The sequence below is a fragment of the Malus sylvestris genome, chromosome 3 (assembly GCF_916048215.2).
Source record: "Malus sylvestris chromosome 3, drMalSylv7.2, whole genome shotgun sequence".
In the NCBI taxonomy this organism is placed as follows: domain Eukaryota; kingdom Viridiplantae; phylum Streptophyta; class Magnoliopsida; order Rosales; family Rosaceae; genus Malus; species Malus sylvestris.
In genome coordinates, this window is record NC_062262.1 from 814685 (window position 1) to 837479 (window position 22795).

The window sequence follows — 22795 nt, forward strand, 5'->3', positions numbered from 1 at the left end:
TGGCGTTCTAGGATTCATATAGCCGACCCCACTTAGTGGGAAAAGGCTTTGTTGTTGTTGTTGTTGTTGTTGTTGTGGACCTTCACCACACTCTGTGGTTTTTGAAAATTCATGTAAGACTTTTTTATTGATATTCTTGTAAATGGAGTCCCGTTTTAGCAACGTTTTGGGTCATAGTTCTACATTAGCTCCAAATACTCTATAGCTTTTCTTAAATTCTCTTTTCAAGTCCTTAAGTTTTTACAATTACCATCACATACTTTAAGAAGGTCAGCATGTGGAAGAGACTTTAAAAAGCTATACACCACCGGTCCATCACATGTCTTTTCTTGAAGACTTGGAAAGATACTTTAAGAAGAGATATGCCTTACATGGAATTAATGGAAGAAATTGTGCAAAACCGATTACAGTGAAGTTCTAAAATTCATATAATCAACGTTACTTAGTGAAATAAAACTTAATTATTATTGCAATATATATTTAAATCCTACTAGTCATGGAAGTGCGTGGTTGGCCATAGGTGTATTTTCTCAACGAAACTTCCGTAGGCGTGCTTTGTATGGGCTCCACTACTAAGTTTTAGACTTTAGGACGGAAGTGATGATTGCGTAATGCATTAGCAGTGACCAACAATGTCAAACGTATTTTATCCTCCTCATGCGGTTGGAGGAGCTTTGCACTTGCTTGTCAAACTCAAAAACAGTGTTAAAACTATAAAATTAGTTTCACAACCGAAATCTTCGTCTTACGATTTATTTATTCATTAAACAGGACTATGTAATATTAGGCTAATTTTCCCAGTTATTAATTTATTATATCGAAGCTGATGTTGTTTAGAAAAATAACATATTTTGAGTCCAAGGCAAGGAGCCATATGGATGGTAACGATTTAGTGAAAAATCTCTAAGCTTAAACTAATCTTTATGAGCTTAAACAATGTCTTTCTGTGAATATTTCTAAGTCTTTTGTTTAATGAGACTTAATTTTAAAATAATGGGATCCTTAAGGGGCATCTTTAATCCACTATAACACATCATAAAGAATTCATTAAAACAAGGTACAAGGTCATCTTGGTAAACCATAAACTTATATTGGCAAACAATATATAAATTTCAATAGCAAGATGTTGATTTTGTTAAATACATATATTCACATAAATTATATCTGAATATCAGATAATAATTGAATTAAATATATGTAATATTATACAGACTCTAAATTCCGAAGGCATGATAAATTATCTCTCTTTCACAAATGAACTTTTGATCACATGGCACACACCAAACACCAAAAGATTGAACCTAAAGCTAAAACCCATCAATATCAATGGAAACTAAACAATTCCTTACACCAATATGTGCTCCTCTAAACACCTACATATATACTTTCACACTAGACAAATCCCTCTTTTAATTAATTACGACAACATTATGGTTGGTTTAATCAAATATAAAATGGCATATATCCCACAACCTAATTCATTCATACACACATAACTAATCCCATATCTCCATTATAGCTTGCACTTTTCCTGCTACCTTTCCATGTCTATGGGCGCAAAGGCTGTTTTTCCCATATGATTAACAAAACTCTTTGAGTCTCCAAGCTTACTTATCTTTTGAGATTCAACATCAAGATCCGTATCCTCTTCATCTTCTTCGCGTAGCCTTGTCAATGAAAAATACTCAACCTTTTCACCGTAAACCTTAACCAAAACCAAATAGAAGGACACCCCAAAAATGGCTATTCCCACCAAGAACCAACTAAATTGAAGATTCACCAAGGACTTGGCTCTGTGACGTGCCTCATCTCCATGGCACCTAACCACTTTGTGACCCTCCTCTAAGTTCATGAAACAACCTTTTGGCATCAAGTCAGGTGTCCAGAGCATGAACCCCATGACCATAAGCCAAACCCCTTGGAAAAATATGCTAAGTGACCTCACAAAGCTGACCAGAAAACTCTTAGGAAAACCAATTCCCATAAGGGCTGTGGTCAAAGAAACAAGGACCACAAGCTGCAGAAGCATGTGGTATTGGCCTTCAGGTCCCATGTGATCAGCAGAGTGAAGGTGAAAGAGAAGAAGCTGCTGCCCAAAGGCTATGGCTCCAAGGAGTTGGGTTAAACCATGTTGTGCTTTTGGGGCAATTTTGTCGAGGACGATGGCAAAAGCTGCATAGACCAAGAAAGCCATGGATATTGAAGAGTGCTCAAAGTTGTGGAGATGGTTGGTGGGGATGGTTCCATCGTCATCGAACGGTTGGTGTTTCTCTGGGCCTATGAAGAGTTCCATGGCAATGGAGGCAGATGAGCCTCCCATGATTAAGAAGAGCTCCAAATACTTGAATTTGGAGGTGGGAAACCAAGCTGGAGCTATGTAGGAGTTTGGTTGGTTAAGATGGAGTTTGATGTGATTAAAGAGGTGCCATAGGCCAATCAAAAGAAACCCAAAACCTGGTACTACATGCCCAACTAAAGTGCCCATTTCCGATTGCTTGATTTATGTTGGGGGCAGAGAGAGAGAAAGAGAGAGAGGTTGTTTAGTTGTTGGTGGTGGTTGTTTAAGCCCAAAAGGGAAAGAAAGGGTGAGAGTGATGGGGAAGGGTGGCTAATGAGAGAGGGATTTTAAAGTCCCTCAAGGTCTAGAGGCTTCCAAGCCTAGGAGGTTATGAATTTTTATTTGAATAGCCTGTTTGGTGGGCTTGACTGGCAAGATTAACATTGGTTGACAATTGACCATAATTAAGGCTCCAAGCAATGACATCAGGAGCAAGGTAAAGGCTGCCAGCTTTCTAGAATGATAGGAGCACAACTTCTTGGGTTTTCACTTTGTCCACATTTGAAATGACAAAATCATGCCTGTTTTAATTTGTAAAAAACTGGTTTATTAGTCTCTAAATTTTTATACCCTTTTAGCTTGTACACGATGTCATCGGCAGGATAAGGAAGAAAAGAATAGTTTAAATATTTTAATCTCACTTCAATTAATATTAAGGTCTTTTGTGATAAAATCTCACACATGAATGACTGTGTAGATAATGATTAATAAGTTTGGGATAATATTGATATTATTAGAAGTAAGCTGTAGGCCCAGCTTTCTAAAAGTTGAGGATAATATTAGTGTTGTTAGTAAATCATTAACCCGTCTTTCTGATAATTTGACAGTTAGATTCACCTAATAAGGAAAAAAAAACAGTCAATGAAAAGTCTTCTTTAACGTATGAATTCATTATATCTTATAGTACAACGTAACTGTATATAATACATTACATCAAGGGCATTGTAGTCATTACAAGTGAGAGTGACAAGTTATATGTTAATGTTTGTTTGGCACTTTTGTTATCCAAAAGAAAAGAATGGATAATTGGAAAGTCAGGTCTTTGTTTCGTAGCATTTTGGGTTCACATGTTTTTGGTCATTTTCTTCTTCTTGCACGAAAGTTCGAAACTACGAAATTTCCTCATGACCTATTCACAATTTTCGTACGTTGTGCCTGCAGAAAACTTGAGGTAGAGAAGGGAAAAAAACCCTCGCAGATTATCCACCTACTTAAGCAAATTTTTTAACATAAACGATATGTTACATGCATCTACAAATTCTACACTATCAAGATAAGTGAGGGTTTGAATTCAGACACAGTGAGTTGAACCACCATGTCGCAATCTCAATCTTTTAAAAAAAGAAAAAATTTGAATCCTTTACAGTTTTTCTATATCATTTAGATTAAATATCTGTGTCTTTTTTAAATTTGATTAAAGTGCTTTGACCAATAGTTACCTCTATTTTTTAAAATTAAAATAATTTTTTAATTTATCATTTTATCTGCATGATGAAATTTTCCTTATTTAGTGGAGATATTAGTAATTAAACTATATTTTCTCTTCTTCCAAATATGTTTTTTCGATCACAATTTTTTTTTTTTTTTGGTTATGAAAACATTTAATATTATTCTTTTTACAAATGGTTTTTTCTTTTTCAAATAGTTGGTGATCAACATAAAAACTCCATGTAATTTTTTCAATTTTTTTTGTGAAATTATATTTTTTTTGCTGTTTTTTTTAAGTATAGTTGTTGACGAATTATTATTAGGTACAATACATTACGTATATATAATCTGTGGGTACGTTTGAATTTACAAATATCATTAATTGGTACATTTATTTGCAATTTTGGTACATTTGATTTGATACATATTGTTAATATTGGTACATTATTTTTATTTTGGTACGTTTATATTATTCTCAATCATATTTTCTCTTAACGTACTAAAAGAAAAACTTATTTCGGTACGTTTGATTTTGGGGGATTTAAAAATATTTTAAACTATTTTGGAAAGAAAATATCTTAAATCGTAGATAATTATTGCTAAGTTGTAGCATTATTGTGAAAATAAATTGAATCTAACCAACTTTTTTTTTTGACAATTATCTCTAACGGATGAAAGTGTGTAATCAAAAGGCTAGATTATAGGAAATTTGATACAATATAATGTGCATATAGCACCAAAATTATGACAAAAAAAGCTTAATCAAATCACTAAAAAGCATGGATGTTTGATTTAGAAAATTCAAAACTGAGGCGCCTATATCAAAAGATCCCTTAAAAAAATAACGAGGAAGTCTTTGACAAATTAATCTATATATATACACACACAGACACACATATTATCAATCAAATCTTCCAATATATTTTACCACGAAACGAAAAAGAATTAAAAAAGATGTGTCATCAAATGTGTCATTTCTGCAACATATATAAATTGGTGATCTCTCTATTATCCTTACTAAAAGTTTATGCACCTTGCGTGTGCGGTGCCACTACCATGATTTGTTGTCCATGTCCCTTCTATTTTGTCCCATATAATCGTGATTTCTTAATTCTTATCCTTATATGAAGTTGGCAGATGAGGGTGTTCGACTTATTGTGTCTCGTCAAAGATAATCCCCAACACCTCTAAACCTTTTTTTTTTTTTTAAGAAAATATAATACAGGGAAAAAATTTTGTGTGTGTTATGAAGGCTTTATGTAGTAAAAAAAGAGATACTCCATTATAATTTGAGTGGATTAATAGTGTTTTTTTTTTTTGGTCAAAAGTGGATTAATAGTTCACAACCTTGTTCTCGATATATTAATCAAGCAGGAAAGTTCCTTGGTTTATTCGATCTAGTAGAATGACAGAAATAAAGATTGAACTTGCGGCCATAAGCTGTACGGTCCAAACCTAATATAAGCTTCAATGGCTGCTACATTGGGATTCTTGGGAGTCAAGTTTTCTAATGACACACGTAGCTCACCCAGCTTGACATTTTAATTATTATTATTATTTTTAGAAAAGACAATATTATATAATTAGATAAAATAAAAGTTTCAGCACAAAGACAGAATGTTAAAACTTAACCCATTTTATGATACGATAAAGGCAAAAAAAAAAAAAAAAACGATAAAGAATTAAGCGAGATAAATTACTAAGACTTTACCATGACCTTATCTAAATTAATTAGTGAAACATATGATGGCCGCCTCATTCGACGTATGCTGTTTGAGTCATGTGAACAGCATCAACTGCTTCTCTAACAAAACTGATGGCAAATGGCTAATGAAAAAGACATGTATGCAATTATGGGTGTAGCTAATTAGACACTTGGGCTTTTTAAAAGTGTAGGACTGAAAGGGACAAGGTGAGAAGAAACAAAGATGAGAAGCACGATCGATGTTAAGAAACATATATAAAATGAACATCCTTCAAATATGCTTTTCTTTTTCCCTTTTTCCAGATGGACATTTAAAATCCTCAGCTTATTTAGCAGCATACTTGCAAGTTATATTTGAAATGGTAAAAATGATTTCTATAGGCCTTGTAGATTTGAGGCATATATATTCTAATTTGGTTCCAACTCATGGGAATAATCATGAACATCTTCTAAAAACATTTCATTGTAATAATGTCATCAACCATTTTGATTTGTGTGGACCCTAGCAATAATGATTACAGAGTATGTAACACACGCAATATAGACAATTGATACACGTGATATAGACAATTGATAATTCTTCGTATGTATGTGTGTGTTGTTTTTGTTCTGTTTATAGATTTAAACTTCATAATGAGTTAAAATCATATATTATGTCCACATTGTTTGTGTACAAGGATTTGTGCATATATGTATGTATGTACGTATATTAATATAATAGAAACTTCTAATAAAATACTCACCTATAATTCAACAGATAAAATACGTTATATGGTCTATTTTAAGGATTGTCACTTACCCATTCAATAACTTTAGCACTAGACGTTCCAGAAAGGGATAGTGTACTATCAAGTCGGGTAAATTGAATTCAATAATAGATGCATATTAGTATTCCAGCCTTCCTTCTCCCCATTTCTGTTTGTAGACGTGTACATCATCGTGACTTGAATTACGAAAGGGCATCCCCTAAGCAAACCCGGTGGGGCCCGCACTATATGCATTTGGATCACCAATGACGTTGGGCCAACCTCAACCCTAAACCCTCAAAAGATAATATGCATGCATTTTATAATGAAATGAGCATCACATTTTCAATAATTTATCAAACTTTCCCATCCAATATCAACACAGATGCTTTAATTTTGTGGCACTAAAATAATCCATATAAGCTACAATAAACTATCTTAAGAGGTTAATTACTAATATATTTTAAAATTTTTGAAAAGCGAAAGTTCTATAAAATTCCTCTAATTTTTGGGCCCTTACTAATATATTCTAAAAAATTCTCATCATGTGTTCATAAAGTTACAATTCGTAGAAAAGTTCACTATACCTCACAAGATTAAACTGTATATTCAACTATTAAATTATTTGATAGACAATGAAATTAAAATAATTATCAAATGAACCTTAAAGAGGTCGCACTTGGTGCGATGGCAAGTGCCTTCGCCCATGAGCGGTAGGTCTCGGGTTCGAGACTTGGGAGCAGCCTCTCCATAAATGGGGGTAACCCTAGCCGACATTCACCTCTCCCAGACCCTGCGTAAAGCGGGAGCCTTGTGCACTGGGTACGACCTTTTTTTTATCACATGAACCTTAAGAGGGTGAGTCTTGGCGCAGCAAAAATGTTGCTCTTTTGTGACTGAAAGATCACGGTTCGAGTCATGGAAACAACTTCTTTACAAAACAAGAGTAAGGTAGCGTACGATAGACGTTCCCCCTCCCCCGACCCTAAAAAATTAAGGAGTCTTATTAGCTTGAGGTCACTGTCGCCCTTTTTTTATCAAATGAACCTTAAAATTTAGCAAAGCCTTCAAATTATTAGCTTGAGGTCACTGTCGCCCTTTTTTTATCAAATGAACCTTAAAATTTAGCAAAGCCTTCAAATTATTTAGCCAAATGGGTGCTTTAATTTTAATAATTATAAGGCTTATTTTTAGCTACGCCCCCTAAAACTTCATTTTGATATCACTTTGCCTCCTGTAACTCAAAAGTCGTCACTTTACTCTTTGAAACTCAAAATTCGTTCCATTTTGACTTGTGGACTCTCTCTTCTCCCTGAAACTTATAAGTCGCCTCCTAAAACATATGTGTGACCCAACACCCAATAAGACTATGCCTCATGTGAAGAAAAAAAAATTGATTATAAATCTCTATTCTGCATTAACATTCAACATTTTGAGAATATTAAGTTTAAAAGAAATTGAAGACATAAAAAATTTAAAAAAAAATTAATTAACCTAGTGCACCTGAATCAAACCCATATAAGAAACTAATAGATCTAAGTCATGTGGAGCGGATTTTGAGTTTTATAGAGATGACTTTCGAGTTTCAAGGGGCAAAATGAGATCAAAATCGAGTTTCAAGGGGCAAAGTGAAACAAACTTTGAGTTTTAGAGAGTAAAGTGACTACTTTTAAGTTATGTGAAGCAAAATGAAATTAAAATCGAATTTCAAACGGCGTAGCTAAAAATAAGCCTAATTATAATTGGAAGGAATTGAAATGGGCTTTAGCTGCCTAAGATGGATCACTGGGCACGATTTGGTTATATCTTTAAGCAGGCTTTAGCTCACAGAACCGAAGGGTGCAAGTGGGCTGAAGAGAAAATGCTAATCCTATTTGTCATACTTGCGTTGAAGCTCTTAGGAGTTAGGACCATCAACTTCAGCTGCATACATCACACAGTTCCACTAAACACATATCGTTATGATAAACAGCTCATATCGCTATGACTTTCTCTTAAATTCTTAGAACTTCTATCACCACCCCCAAACCCAGTGATGTCTTGAATGTGTTACCAAAGGCTTTGTGGAAGTCGAAATATGAGAGCGTTCATCTTGTGGTGGGCTTACTACTTAAATGCTTTCAACAATTATCCGCTCTACATCTGGCTACCCAACATTTACCGTGTGCAAGATAACTTGTACACCAAAGATGCGTCCTTTCCGGCACTCTTTAGGTCACTAAATGACACTGTATTATTTCTTATCACATTCACTCAATGTTTAGGTTGAAATCCCAATTTTTCTTTCCTAAAAACCTTTTTATTCTTAATGCAAAGAACAAAAGTAACCAAACAAGAGCTTTGGTCCACCTAAGTATAGGGTTTTAGGTCCACCAAACCAAATAAGACCATTTTCTAATTGGCAATATTTTAACATGATTTGAATTTTCAATGCTAAATGGTCACTCGCCTTCTTTTTTCTTAACAAAACCCTGCTCTGTTTGGTACTAATGTGTTAGCCAAAACGATGATGAAATCCCAATTTTGGTTAATTGTTATGTCAAGCTAGCTATGTCTAATTCACTATAAATATATATATATGAACACAACTTGCCGCAATATCTTCTGAACAAGCAGTGACAAGTTTATGACCTAAGAGGTGCGATCATGACCAAAATTCCTCCCCTCTTAGCTACCCAAGTCATAGTGCTTCTTTCTTCATTTTCCATCATTTCGGTCCAAGGAAAAAACCCAGGTGTTGTTAGAACAAAGCTTTTGGGGCTGAAAAAAGAAGAAAAACTTAGCCACTTTCGGTTGTATTGGCACGACATTGTTAGCGGTCCAAATCCCAGTTCAGTTGCAGTGGTGAAACCAGTCACGAATTCATCAACAGGGTTTGGTTTTATAAGCATGATTGATGATCCACTTACTGAAGGACCTGAAATGAGCTCAAAATTGTTGGGAAGAGCTCAAGGGTTTTATGGATCTGCTTCACAAAAAGAGGCTGGCCTATTGATGGCCATGAATTTTGCTTTCATTCAAGGCAAGTATAATGGTAGCACCATAACTGTGCTAGGAAGGAGCCAAGTATTTAACAAGGTCAGGGAGATGCCTGTGATCGGAGGCAGCGGGCTTTTCCGGTTTGCGAGGGGTTATGTTGAAGCAAGAACTCACTATTTCAACCTCACTACTGGGGATGCTATAGTTGAGTATAATGTCTATGTGCTGCATTACTGATCATGCTTATTTTCTGGGCACATTTACTTTTTCCTTTGCTTGTCTAGCTTGCTTTTGTTTTAAGGTCTTGTAACATCTATATATACATATATATATATGCTGATTTTGGATCATGCTGTCCCTTATAATCTGAGGATGAACATTTTTAATCCAAATTCATACAACTTGAATTAGTATCCAATTTATTATATATGTCCAAGTGTGCAAGAAATCATTTAGACTATGTACCATTTTACTTGTGAATTTGCCATATCCCTTCCTGTGCAATTATTTGTAGTTTTTTCCTCTCACATTTTACCACAAAAAGCTGTCCGGTGGTTCACTCTTTTGCTATAGTTGCAGCTTTTGAAGAAAATTAAATCACAATTAAAATAAAAGACCATGCCATATGTGTTGATCTCCACCGTTTTTCAAGCCATAATTATTTAGTTATGATTGATTGTGATGGAGTTGCAGCAATTAAAGCTATTGAGAGTAGTTGTGTCACTGAGATATATCTTCTTGTATACATCTCTCACTCACATGCGATGCGAGATGTGTATACAATAGGATATATGCCATATTGTATGAATGATTCTCTAAGCCATGAATGGATTCACTTTCACTCAAAGTTTTGTTTGCATACCACTGAAATTTTCTTATAAAACTTTTACTGTAGTAAAAAGAAAACAGCACTTTTTGACATAGACAAAGAGATGAAGTAAGGCTTACGGACCACGGTAGAGGAGCTTGTATATATGACGATGTCTTTTGTACAGATGGAGATGATGCATGTGCTATGGATACCCAATTTTCAAGTTTTATTTAATAAATAAAATTCATCATTTCCATGGAAAGACCAAATGACTTGGGTCCACAAAAAACTAGAGATCAAAAGTAAGCGTTAGGCCACCAAAATGGGAACCGACCCCTTCCGAACTCAAAGGAATTGAGTTTAAGGATCAAATAATTCAGACTATTGAAATTTAATTCAACAACTACAAACAGGGGGCCTCTCTAAAAGTTATAATAATTGTAGCCGTTTGATCAAATTTCAATAGTCCAGATCATTGAATCCTTAGGCTCAGTTCCCTTGGGTCCGAAGGGGATCCGGTTCCACCAAAACCTACATGTTAGTCATGAAAAACTATGCATTCCAAAAAAATTATCCAGTAATCCAAAAAAAGAAAAACCATGCACTATGATTCTAGGAGGGGTAGTGCTATTCACACTTTTTTTTTTTACCTTCTAGACATTCTTTTTAATTTTTGCTCATTAATCTTTTTTAATTCATTCAATCTAACGATCATCGGAGTTTGAAAAAAATTAGTAAAAAGTAAAAATAAGTATATAAATAAGACAAGCCATCCAACCCCTTCAATACTTTACCTAAGGGTCATTCTTTCTTTTTTCTTCAACTTCTTTACCAAACCCTTCTCATAATTACCTCACCACAATTTCCTGCAGACACAGCACGCTGCATACCAATTAAGTGTTGAGTTGTTTAGTCATTTTAGAAAAGTAATTAAGACCCAATTGGATTAACTAGTGAAACATTAAGTTTAATTATGCAATGTCACAACCTGACCCAAAAGAAAAGGGAGAAAAAAATGTCGGCAGCCTGTGGTTGGTGGTCACCATGATGGAAAAAAACCCAACTTGGTCAAGCTTTGTCACTCATTCCACACTATATATGTCAACACAAAGCTACTCAATTTCTAAACCAAAATAGCGACTTTGGTAGCTATAGAGCTTCAACCATGGCCAGAACACCTCAAATCGTGGCTACACAATTCATAATTCTCTCACTTCTATCTTCGTTTGCCCTAATTCTTGTCCAAGGAGATGATCACGATTTTGTCAGAGCCTTGGACCGCAAGCTTCTGGGTCTCGAGAAAGAGAAGTTCAGCCACTTTAAGATGTACTGGCACGACATTGTTGGCGGTCCAAATCCCAGTTCAGTTCCAGTGGTGAACCCACCAACCAATTCATCAACAGCGTTTGGTTTAATTACCATGATTGATAATCCACTCACTGAAGGGCCTGAATTGACCTCAAAATTACTGGGAAAGTCTCAAGGGTTCTATTCGTCTGCCTCACAGAAAGAACTTGGCCTGCTGATGGCCATGAATTTTCACTTCATACAAGGGAAGTACAATGGCAGCACTATAACGATTCTAGGAAGGAACCAGGTTTTCAACAAGGTGAGGGAGATGCCTGTCGTTGGAGGCAGTGGGCTTTTCAGGTTTGCAAGAGGTTATGCTGAAGCAAGAACTCATACGTTCACTCCAGCCACAGGAGATGCCACTGTGGAGTATAATATCTATGTGCTGCATTATTGATGATATCTTTTTTTTTATTTGCTACCTTTTTTCTTTGTTCTTTTTTTTTCTAATTATGTTGGTCATTTCAATGCTTATTTAGAAGTGTTTTTAAGATGACTAGAAGCATTTTTGGTAAAAATATTTTGTAAACCAATACTTACCAAAAAAGTAAGTGAATCCTGAAAAAACATGTAAGTGCTTTTGGAACCAATTTTTTTCTTTCAATTATTTTAAAAGTATTTCTAAACAAGTTCTTAGTACCGTGGTTGAGTTTACTTTATCAAGTATTGGCAAACATGATTAGGAACTAATTTAGAATTTAGTATTTGTATGCTTGTTTATGTACGAGTCATTCTCCAAGGCTATATGCATTTGGTTGGTGTTCAATAACTCAGCAGAGGACGGATAGATGAAAAATAAATTTTCTTCATTTCAAGCCTGCCAAAATTTTAGGGGTCTCCCCAAGTTTCTTTTTTTTGTGGTTCAATGGAGGGGAATAACCTACTTACAACAATTCTGTATACGCCATTCTTTCTTATCTCTCTCTCTCTCTTTGGATGGCTAAAATTTTGACGAGAGAGATGAACTAATGAGGAGGAGCATACAAACCTATTGTATGCGGAAGATGATTTTTACACACCTCATTTAACTTGTTTACACACCCATCTTTATTTTTGACATTAAATTAAAAAAAATTAATTAACAGCGGTCGAGATCAGACACGGGTGAGAGAGTGTTTTATCATTTGACAATGTCTACACCTAGCTGGATACAATTCCTTCTTCCTTTTTTTTAAAAAATTTTATTTTTGGTACTTCATTTGACACTTAACAATTCAAAAGGGAGTAGCATTCTCTCCCCTCCTTTTTTTCCCTTCCTTTCCCCATCTTATTTTAACGGTCACGGTTAAGCCACGTCAACCTCTTATATTAATTTTTTATAACAAGAAAAAGAAAAAATAAGATAATGTAAGAGAAGGGGATGCAAATATGAGGAGAGAGAATTTTAGTCATTCAAAAGATAATAATAATAATAACTTCAAAAGAAGAAACAAACTTATTTCAAATTTTCAAAAAAAAATAATAATAACTTCAAAGTTCAAACTCATAATTTTATTGTCTCGACATAATTCTTATGCAGTTATAAAAAGCGTTTTATAAATGCCTAATCCTAAAACAAGGAAAAAAAACCATCTTGAACTTTAATAACAAATTTGAAAGCAATCATAATTCTTTCTCTACTGAAACATTCTAATACATAAAATATAAAATAATCCAATATATAAAATAAACTAAATTGCTAACTATGCCAATACAATTTTCTTTCTTAGTGGGCATTCATACATTATACATATGATGTGTATAAATCAGAATAAAAAGAAAGGGTTAGGTGACGTCAACGTCAACGTCAACGGACCAACTCTTTTTGTTTTTGGAATTTATCCCAACCTTTTTCTTTTGGAAAACAAATTGATCTCAAAGAGATGCAGGTGGCACTCCATATTATGGGGCAAAGACTTGACCACGATTAGTAGGAAAAGTCTAGTAAAAGAGACATGCCAACTTGGCGAGTTATACAACATAACTATGACAGTGCATCAAAATTCCCTTGTTTAAATGGGTTTTAGGGAAATGTTTACCGATTTCTATTAGACGATATTCTAATTCAACAATTTTAATTCATGAATAAGAAATTCAAATTTAAATACAAATAACGGATGCATTGCTTCTAACCTATTAGATCTCATGCGTATCCTTGTTTGTCTTGTCTAACCATTCATTAATCACTTCACTGCACGAAAACAGTTTTATTATAATTTATAACATAACTAATTCCTTTTTATTATTAATTCCGGTGTGGAATTAATAAATGAAAGTCAAATCATTTGAAAAAAGAGTTTTGCCAAACGGCGTTGTTGACCTGACCTTAGACAAACCTACAAAACCACGCGAAAGAGGCATAAAAGAGTGCCAAAATCATGACCAGGCTCTCTCCCATCTCGGCATTCCAGTTCATAATTTTCTCCATCCTCTCTTCCTTTGCCTTGATCTTGGCTTCTGGAGAAAATTTAAACCTCGCTTGGTACTCTACTTGAGTTCAAATTTTTTTAATTCTAAAACTGGGTTTCAATTTTCAGCCTAAAAACTTGTTTGATAAGTCCCTTTTCAAAACTTGGACTCAAGATTAACTAAACAACTAACACAAAATTTGAGAACAAGAAAAGTCAGTGTTTACTGTTTTTTTTTTTTTTTTTTCTTCCTTCTAAGTTCTATCGCAAACTATTTTTTTCCCCGATATATGCGTGACCTTGGCGTCAAGTCCGTAGGCACAGAGCATCTGACTCAGAGATGCCGACAACTGAGAGATGTTTCCGCGCTTCCCTCCAACTCCTGATCCGCCATCCTCTCACTCTAATCATGCAAAACCTCCTCCACGCCAATTGACAGAGGTGCAAGATAACAAGTAGAAGAAAATAACACAAAATCAACCAGTTGTCAAAACAAGAGAACAAAGCTTTACTTCAAGCTTAATTGCTCAGTTTCTATGGTAATTTTTGAAAATTAGCAACTAAATTCATCACCGGATATGACCGTTAGATGAATTGTATTAAATATATAAAAGTATTGGAGCTAGTTCCTAAATTATGAGTCCCCTACCATTAAGAGAAAAATAATAATTATAAATAGTAAATATATAAAAGTATTGGAGCTAGTTCCTAAATTATGAGTCCCCTACCATTAAGAGAAAAATAATAATTATAAATAGTTAAACTTACGAGACTAAGTTATTAATTTGGAGCTAGATTGTCTGTCCTCCTGTTTGAGTGTCAATCTCATCCCCTCCTATTTGTGCGATTACGATTAAGCCACGTTAATATTTTATATTCTTATTATTTTTTGTCTTATTATCTCTATAAAAAATTAATATAAAATATTAACCTAACTTAACCGTGACCGCATAAAACAGAAATGAATGAAAAAGATACCCAAACAGGAGGGCAGACAATCTGACTCCTGTTAATTTTCCCTCCTTACCATTGGAGATAACCTTAATGTCTTTAAGAAATGAGTATCAAAAGTGGATCATAAAATGGAAACCTAGTGTGAAAAAGATCATTAGATGGGTCCATCAAATATTATGCCGACGCTTAATGGGACACCGCATGTCCTTTGATTTCTTGACCAAAAGTACTTTGATTTGAGTCATCATGATGCTGCCAAGTGCCAAGTAATGTCAAGTTGCTTGGTTTCTTGTACTTGTAGGCCCCATTCCATAGTTGGTTATACATTTAGATGAAAAGAGATCCTTTCTAAGCCCCGAAGAAGTCTTGACCATTTCTAGTGGCCACAACAATTCATGTGAATCATCTTCTCCTCGACCTTAGAGCAATTCCACCCCAGTGGACATTGCCCAGCACCTAGTCCAAAAAACTGCCCAGCCTCTTGTCAATTTGCTCCAGCCCGCAAAAGAGCCTGGCACACAGCCCAAGTCGGGCAACAGGCCAGCCCATTTCGGACAGACCCATAGGCTGGCCTGTTTAGCAGGCGCGTGCAGCACAAGCGCGCTTGTGCGCGAGTAGCAGACCGGGTTGCAGGAGGGGGGGTCCGCTTGTCAGCCCACTTGTGTTCACCCGGAATAGGGCTACGTGGCCCCCCTTAGTGCCGTTGGATTTCCAACGGTAAAAAAAATTTAAATTTGACTTTTAAAATGAACCGTCCGATCATAGATCAACGGTCCACGTTTTTTTCACAAAAAGTAAATAAATAAAAAAAAAACAGCCCAACGGTCATAAATATGACCGTTGACCACGTGGCAAGTCCCTAGCTCTTGGATTTGAATATTTTTCAAATCCAACGGTCCAGATTAATTAACTATATTAAAATTCATTAAAAATTATTAAAAAATACATAAAAATTATTAAAAAATACAGAAAATTTAAAAAAAAATACATAAAATTTTGAAAAATGTTAATTTTTTTCCTATAAATACCTAACCCTCATCTTCTACCTTTACACCACATTTCAATATTTTCTACACTTTCTATACTATCTACATTTCAATATTTTCTACACTTTAAGAGAAAAAAATGTCTTCGTGGAAGCTTATTGAAGATGTTATGTTGTGTGAATGTTGGGTTCACACTACTCATGACCCGATTATGGGTAATGAGATGGATAAGCGAGAAATGTGGAGTAAAATTACGAAAGCATTTTGCGATGTACATGGAGAAAACGCCAGAACTAGTCAAGGTCTTCAAGGTCGTTGGAAAAAACTCAACGCATCATTTACTTGTTGGAAAAACGCCATCTCTCATGCTTCCGGTAACCTCCGTAATGGGACAAGTTTAGCGGATCAGGTAACAATATTTTTATTTATTTATATGCATTCCACCCACATCAATATTTTGATTTATTTAATTTCGTATGTAATTTTTATGTTATTTCTTATGTAATTTTTATATGCATTCCACCCGCATCAAAATTTTAATTTCTTATGTAATTTTTATTTAATTTCTTATGTCATTTTTATGTAATTTATATGCATTCCACCCGTATCAATATTTTGAATTTATTTATTTGTGTTACACCCGCATTTTTTAACACTATGTTATCCCACTTTTTTATAGACACTACAAGCTCAAGCATTCTATAATTCAAAGAACGGGAACAAATCATTCACTAAATGGGAATGTTGGCAAATTGTCAAAGATTGCCCTAAATACAAAATTGTGGCAACTAGTCCAGAAGTTGTCATGCACAGTATGGGTCTACATAGTTCTCCAGAACCAGACATGGCCGAACAAGAAGCCGACACATTTCAAGACACGGAAGGGACGCCTGAACTAGACATGGTTGAAAATCTTATCGAAATCTTGGCTAAATTATTGTAAAACGGAAGTGACACGTGGCGTGTCGGGATTGGTTGAAAATCTTAGCGGAAATCTATTCACAAAATAGTACGTTCAGATAATGACATGTGGCGTGACGAGATTGGTTAAAAATCCTATCCGAAATTAAAACTATTTTATTTTTTTATTCTTTTAGACAAAATTTAAAAATATTTTAAATGGGCTGAGTGCCAGCGCATTTTGTAGGGATGGAGATCGTTTGTGCCAGCGCATTTTTTCACTAGGTGTCAGCGCATTTTTTTAGGGGTGGAGATGCCTTAGCCTATTACTGTTCATTGGAGTATGTTACTGTTCATTTGAGTGGATAAATGCGCTGGGTGCTGGCGCAAAGTCCTTAGGGGTGGAATTGCTCTTATGGTTATAAAAATTGTAGGGAATTTTAACGAAAAGTTATCAGTACTATACATTTTAATGAAAAATCATATTTTTAAATTAAAAAATCAATCCTGGTACTATTCATTTTACCCTTTATTTTAGCCTTATCGTTAAAACTCAAAGTTTTCAAGCCATTTTCATTAGTTTTCCTAAAATTGTAGATCACTTATTGTTCGATCTTAATTCAATAAACTATAAATCACAAAAAAAATATGTCAATATGTGTATAAATATTATTAACTAACAAAAAGAAAAGTGGATGTGTTGATTATTTTATATATGTTCCGATTCAAATTGAAGCAAGCATTCAGTCGCACATAAAGAAAAGTGGATGTGTAAAAACCAAGAACATACATCTATATCCCTTTCACTAATTTCCTTTAGCAGCTTAAAATATACATAAAGCATGCAAAGGTGGCTTGGACCACCATTTTAGGCACGACTTTCCGAATAATATGTTCCCCTCGCAACTTTGCCTTTACTAAAACAAAACCTCCCATTTTTATTTTTCAAATATTCTTATTCTCATCTTCCCATATTCTTGTTCATGGTCGGTCGTACGTGGCATTTTCTCATAGGCAGACACCTCAATTAACGAATCTCAACCATAGATTGCTCTCACCATCACTGGGAATTATCCCGATGGATCTTGACCCAATAAAGAAAAAGTTACACGAACCCCTTTAGAAAAAAGAAAACAAAGTAATTGCAAAGTAAAAATAAAAATAAAAAATAATTCGTAGATTGTCTATATAAACCTCGTTCACCGCACAACCTTTTCCCAAAGAAGATCAAACCAGTTTACTCTACAAAAAACCAGTCGCACGTAAAAACCTTCACTGAAACCCCATATTTAAATTTCAAAAGCCTAACATGGCTAGGGACTACGACTATTATTCTTACTGGGACTACTTCTCCATCCCTCTCCACCTTGGCTTCTTCATTTCAATCCTCGTCTTCATCATGGGCTTCACATGGTACATAAACTACGAGTCCATGATTGAGGACTTGATGACTCAAGTCAAACTCTTCCTCATGCTTGTTCCCATCATTCTGTTGCTTGTCGTCCACTGCTTATCGGGTGGGTTATCGTTTTTGGTGCCGCTGCCGGAGCAGGATTCGCTTCACAGAGCCGGAGGGTCTCCGTGGGGTGTTGGACTCGTGCTTGTGTTCCTTTTGATCATGATCTCTTACCAGTCTTCTTTGCAGGAACGTTGGTTTCCCTTACTAAGTAGATGATGATGATTTTATTAGATGTATATGTGCAAATGGATGTTTACGTTATATGAATTTGTAATAGTACTAAAGCTTTGGCTTTGGCTTGTTGATCTTTTTGGCAAACACGAAACTGGGTATACCTAAATATTGCCGTTTGTTTTGAGATTACTGTATGCAACTTGGTCTTGTGATATTCTTTGGGATTTGGATCCAATCCGATTCAAATCGTGGGAATCCTAAAAATTTTCACATCTTAATCATTTATCATGCATCGTGCGTTAAAAAATTATTTAACTTTTTTTATTTAAACTTAAATATAAATAGTTCCTGACGAAAACTGGTAGCACAATATACGATGAATGGTTAGAATATGCAGATTCCTAGAATCTTCACATAGTAGATTCGGAGAAGATGCTCTTCCATATTCTTGTAGCTTCTTGCCAGGCCCATCGTCATCATGAGTTCATCATTTATGAATGCTGGCCATTAATCATTGAGTATTTATCACATAAAATTGTTCTTTATCGATATCCTATAAATACAATTTTATAAAGCATCATATTGCTTATTCTCCTTTTAGTTTGGCCATAATCATCTCTTATGGCATGGTACACAACTCCATGTTTTCTCCAATGCGGTGGTGCTAGCGGAATGCAAACATATGCTACTCTTACAACATTTTTATAACTATAGCATATTTGTAACATTCTTCTAATAAATATGTGATAAATCTACTTGTATTGGTGGGCTATGTCCTTTTATTAGAGAGATTGTCACAAATATAGTATACAAAATGCGATCAATGTAGCACTACTCTAGTGGAATATAATTGACCGATTAATCCTGTAACCATCTCATAAGATTTATCCCACATTGAAGAGTTTTTCATTATAGCTCATATACTCTGTTAGGAAAATTTGTTGTATGTTTTTATTGTTAAGTTTATAATGGGGTTAACTCTTCACAATCCCTCAAAATTTCCATTTCATAGTCAAATCACTTAGAATTTCATTTTAGAAAAAGAAAAAGAAACTCGTAGACTCAAAGATGATGGCATCTGATTATTTTTGTACCATGAGTTAGATATTGTTTTTCCGTATTTTGATTATTTAAGTATTTCTGATTAAAAGTATTAGTTCTTATATCTATATTTGTATCTATTATTCTCATTCTCACATGTATTAGACTTATATATGTGTAAGGTAACTGTTAAGTATGTTGCGTGAGAGAAATATTAAATACATATAAGGGGCGACTCCAAGCTAATAAGGTTTTCTCTTTTGCGAGGGTCAAGAAGGGAGAAGGGGGGAACATTTATCATAAGTTGTCTTACCCTTGTTTTGCAAAGATGTTCCACGACTCAAACATTTGAACTTTCTGTCACAAAAGAACAAATCTTTCTGTTGTACTAAGACTCCACCACAAAAATATTAAATACATATGTGGTGCATAATTAATCTCCTCTTCCATTAATCGTGGCTGTGGTTGATGATAGAAAATAAATATTATCCTTAGTTACGTGTGGTTAGATAGATATTGTTCTTACCCCTTAAGCCAGCGAAAAAGGGTGTGTTGACCGTGGGAAGCTAATGATACTGATAGCAAACCAAATCAAAGTGTCATTAGGTGTTTTCGCTTGTGATGCATATATAGCTGGAATTGGCATTGGTGCCATCTGGTGCTATCAATGTCCCACATTACAACATCACCAACAGTTGGTATAAATTGCCAAACAGCTAGACTGCTAGAAATCGCATTCGTTCAGAAAAAAAATTTCTTACAAGTGTACAACTTTAATTAGTCAGACAATTTAAATCGTGAGTTGAAGTCATCTGATTCTCGAAAAAAAATAAAGCTGAGGACATTTGAATCTCTCCACTATTGTCGTAAGACCTGAAATTTTAAGTCATCGTTTAAATTATATCAGACCCGAATTTCTTCATAGCTTAGATATTTGGGAAAAGATCGGAGGGTTAGAAGACAGTTTTTTAAGTATATGGAGTATGAGAATATTCGTCATTATACAAATTGAAGAATACTTGAAGAAAAAAAAAATAAAAATAAAAACCTTCCTTCCATTCCTCATATAATAACATAGCGTAATGCTCCTTGTTCCAAACATACTAAAAAAATTCTCCTAAAAAAACCAACCATCATCCATGATGACAATAAGATCTTCATATCAAAAACATATGATCGGAGAATATTTTACTTTATCTTTTTCTACCCTCTTCGTCTCATTTCTTTCTACAGTTTCGTCCATAGTTTTATAACATTGATAACTCATTTTCTCGACTCAAACACTAACTAATGAATCAAGTATGAGCAATTCAGCACTTCCCAGTTCCCAATATTATATGTGTGTGTGTGTGTGAGACAATGTAACACAATCAGCGAGATGGACAAGTGTCCTAGATCACGTGTCAGAGACGTCAGTATCACGTGACTCTTGCCATGAAGCACCGGAGGCCCACCGCCCACAGGGCCTGTACGGACGGCCAGGTAGATTGTAACCTAACTATACACAAAACTGCAGCAGGCAGAGCACATAAGCATATATATGTATGGTTGTCTAAACGCAATATTCGAAACAAAAACAAATTTGGGTTTGAAGGGGGCTTGAACCATTAACCACGTTCCTCGTTCGAGCATTGCTTGAGGAGTCTCGAGAGGGCTCGAACACTGCTCAAGGGGACCTCGAGTGACAGAAAAACATAGATATATATATATATAACTTTGATGATACCATGACTACATTCCAAGCCAATTATGCATCATAATGCGTATTAATTTTCTCATATCACAATGCGCGATTGATTATAAAGTGTAATCAAGTTCTTGTCATCCAACCTCGAGTGACTTTTTTCAAAAACATACTTATGTCCTTAATGTTTTACAGAAAATGTATGTTCAGATTTTCTTATTGCATATATGGAAGGTCCATACCTTTGCATAGATCGAGGCTCTACTTCATTAGTGGGGGATCAGCCTAAATTTGACTTAATTATAGAAACTAATTAGTTGACAATTAACTGTCTAGGTTTCTAGTTAGGGAGTGATCCATTGCCTCGTTGTCCTAGCTCCCCCGTTGAACTGGTAGTACACTCAACTAAAAAATAATACACTTTCATATTGGCTTCTGCATAATTTCGCTTCCCATTAATCAAACCACAGTAAAGTCAGCAATATGTCCATTTCTTGCTTCTTCTTTTTTTTCAAATGTTCTTTGTTGTTGTTGTTGTTGTTGTTCTTTGTTGGGTAGAAGATATTAATAAATAAATAATGTGGCAGAAGGCAGAAAATTAAACATAAATTAGCAATATGCTCCATAGTCCATGGCTTGGGATCATCAGGAATGCACCTCACTTATTGAAGAGTCTGTGAAATTCCTAGTAAAAACACAAACGAATCCTGGAAAAAATTGTTTAGGTAATTTGTTACTTTTAGCCCTTTTTTTCCTTCTGAATTTTTACCACTCGAGGGGGATTTGAGCACTGCTCAAGTGATCTCAAGGATTCTTAAGAAAGTAACAAAGTTGAAGTAGCAATTAATTAGATTTACACACACATTATTAAGCATGTTTGGAAAATGATAGCCACACAAATCAATCAGAGGAATGTTTGGAAAAGGAGTGCCACACAAATCACTCAGAGGAGAAACGAACATTACATTTTCATACTTGCCCTTCCAAAAGAAAGACATAAATTAAACTAGAAAAGAAGGCCATGCAAGGAAGGCTGGTAAGATATGAGAAAGAAGAGCAGAAATAGTACAAAGGCCACACCCCAAGGCGATCCCCCGGCTCTATGGATGGCTCCGGGCTCCGACCCCGGAATGCTAATGTTAACTTGGCTGCCTGTGGAGAGCCAATGAACTACAATGACTATAAGTAAAGGAGAAATTACCAACAAACGTTGCAGCAGCTCAGACACGGTGGCCATCACTGCGTCGTAAACAGCGTAACCGACAAACCCGCAAGCGAATATTATAGTAGCCATTGGGAGCCAATTCTCCGACAGACTGAAAAGCCAAGTGCTTGATCTGGAAGCTGAAGCCATGAGCAAATAGTGAAGCGTGCAGAGAGTGAAAGCCTTTATGTAGTTACTCTGGTGGAACGAGGTGTGTACAGTGCACTGCACAGCAAGAAAAATAATTGAGACGCGCACTTGTGTAACTTTTGTCCCATTTTCCATTTTATAGCAAAGGGTAATTTGCAAATTAAATTTACCAAGTCTAAATTGGAACTTTACCCTCTGATGTGAAAGCACGCGATCAAGGATTGAACGTTGTATTGCCCAAATTAGAAGCGGTAAATAAGAATGTCACTGTCAAGACTTTCGGTTCCCACCATAATTTTCACACAAGAGCAGGTAGTGCGATGCTACGTATGGTTGAAATTACGTCAAGGAAGTTTCCTCACATTGATGCTTGAGGATGTTTCCTCACGTTGATGCTTTGATAGCAACGGGGGGAAAGCAGGTAATGAGTTGAGATTTTTTCCGCACCTCACTGTTCAGTGCCTAAAGCAAATCTGGACGGTTCAAGAAAAAGATATCC

General features: G+C 35.2%; 5 protein-coding genes across 5 annotated transcripts; 3 read left to right on the top strand and 2 right to left on the bottom strand.

Moving 5' to 3' along the window:
* Positions 1 to 1148: 1148 nt before the first annotated feature.
* On the bottom strand, positions 1149 to 2616 carry LOC126614253 (uncharacterized). Its single transcript, XM_050281833.1, has one exon. The coding sequence runs from the start codon at positions 2483 to 2485 to the stop codon at positions 1535 to 1537; it is 951 nt and encodes a 316-aa protein (XP_050137790.1). The 5' UTR covers positions 2486 to 2616; the 3' UTR covers positions 1149 to 1534.
* A 6101-nt stretch (positions 2617 to 8717) lies between these two features.
* Positions 8718 to 9623, top strand: LOC126616022 (dirigent protein 22-like). The gene has a single exon (XM_050283971.1). It carries the CDS (start codon positions 8864 to 8866, stop codon positions 9431 to 9433), a length of 570 nt encoding a protein of 189 aa, XP_050139928.1. The 5' UTR covers positions 8718 to 8863; the 3' UTR covers positions 9434 to 9623.
* Positions 9624 to 11099: 1476 nt separating this feature from the next.
* LOC126617289 (dirigent protein 22-like) lies at positions 11100 to 11986 on the top strand. The gene has a single exon (XM_050285316.1). The coding sequence runs from the start codon at positions 11173 to 11175 to the stop codon at positions 11752 to 11754; it is 582 nt and encodes a 193-aa protein (XP_050141273.1). The 5' UTR covers positions 11100 to 11172; the 3' UTR covers positions 11755 to 11986.
* A 5907-nt stretch (positions 11987 to 17893) lies between these two features.
* On the top strand, positions 17894 to 18259 carry LOC126615371 (uncharacterized). Its single transcript, XM_050283193.1, has one exon. It carries the CDS (start codon positions 17894 to 17896, stop codon positions 18257 to 18259), a length of 366 nt encoding a protein of 121 aa, XP_050139150.1.
* Positions 18260 to 21855: 3596 nt separating this feature from the next.
* Positions 21856 to 22446, bottom strand: LOC126615637 (uncharacterized). The gene has a single exon (XM_050283496.1). It carries the CDS (start codon positions 22429 to 22431, stop codon positions 21949 to 21951), a length of 483 nt encoding a protein of 160 aa, XP_050139453.1. The 5' UTR covers positions 22432 to 22446; the 3' UTR covers positions 21856 to 21948.
* Between the last annotated feature and the right edge of the window lie 349 nt (positions 22447 to 22795).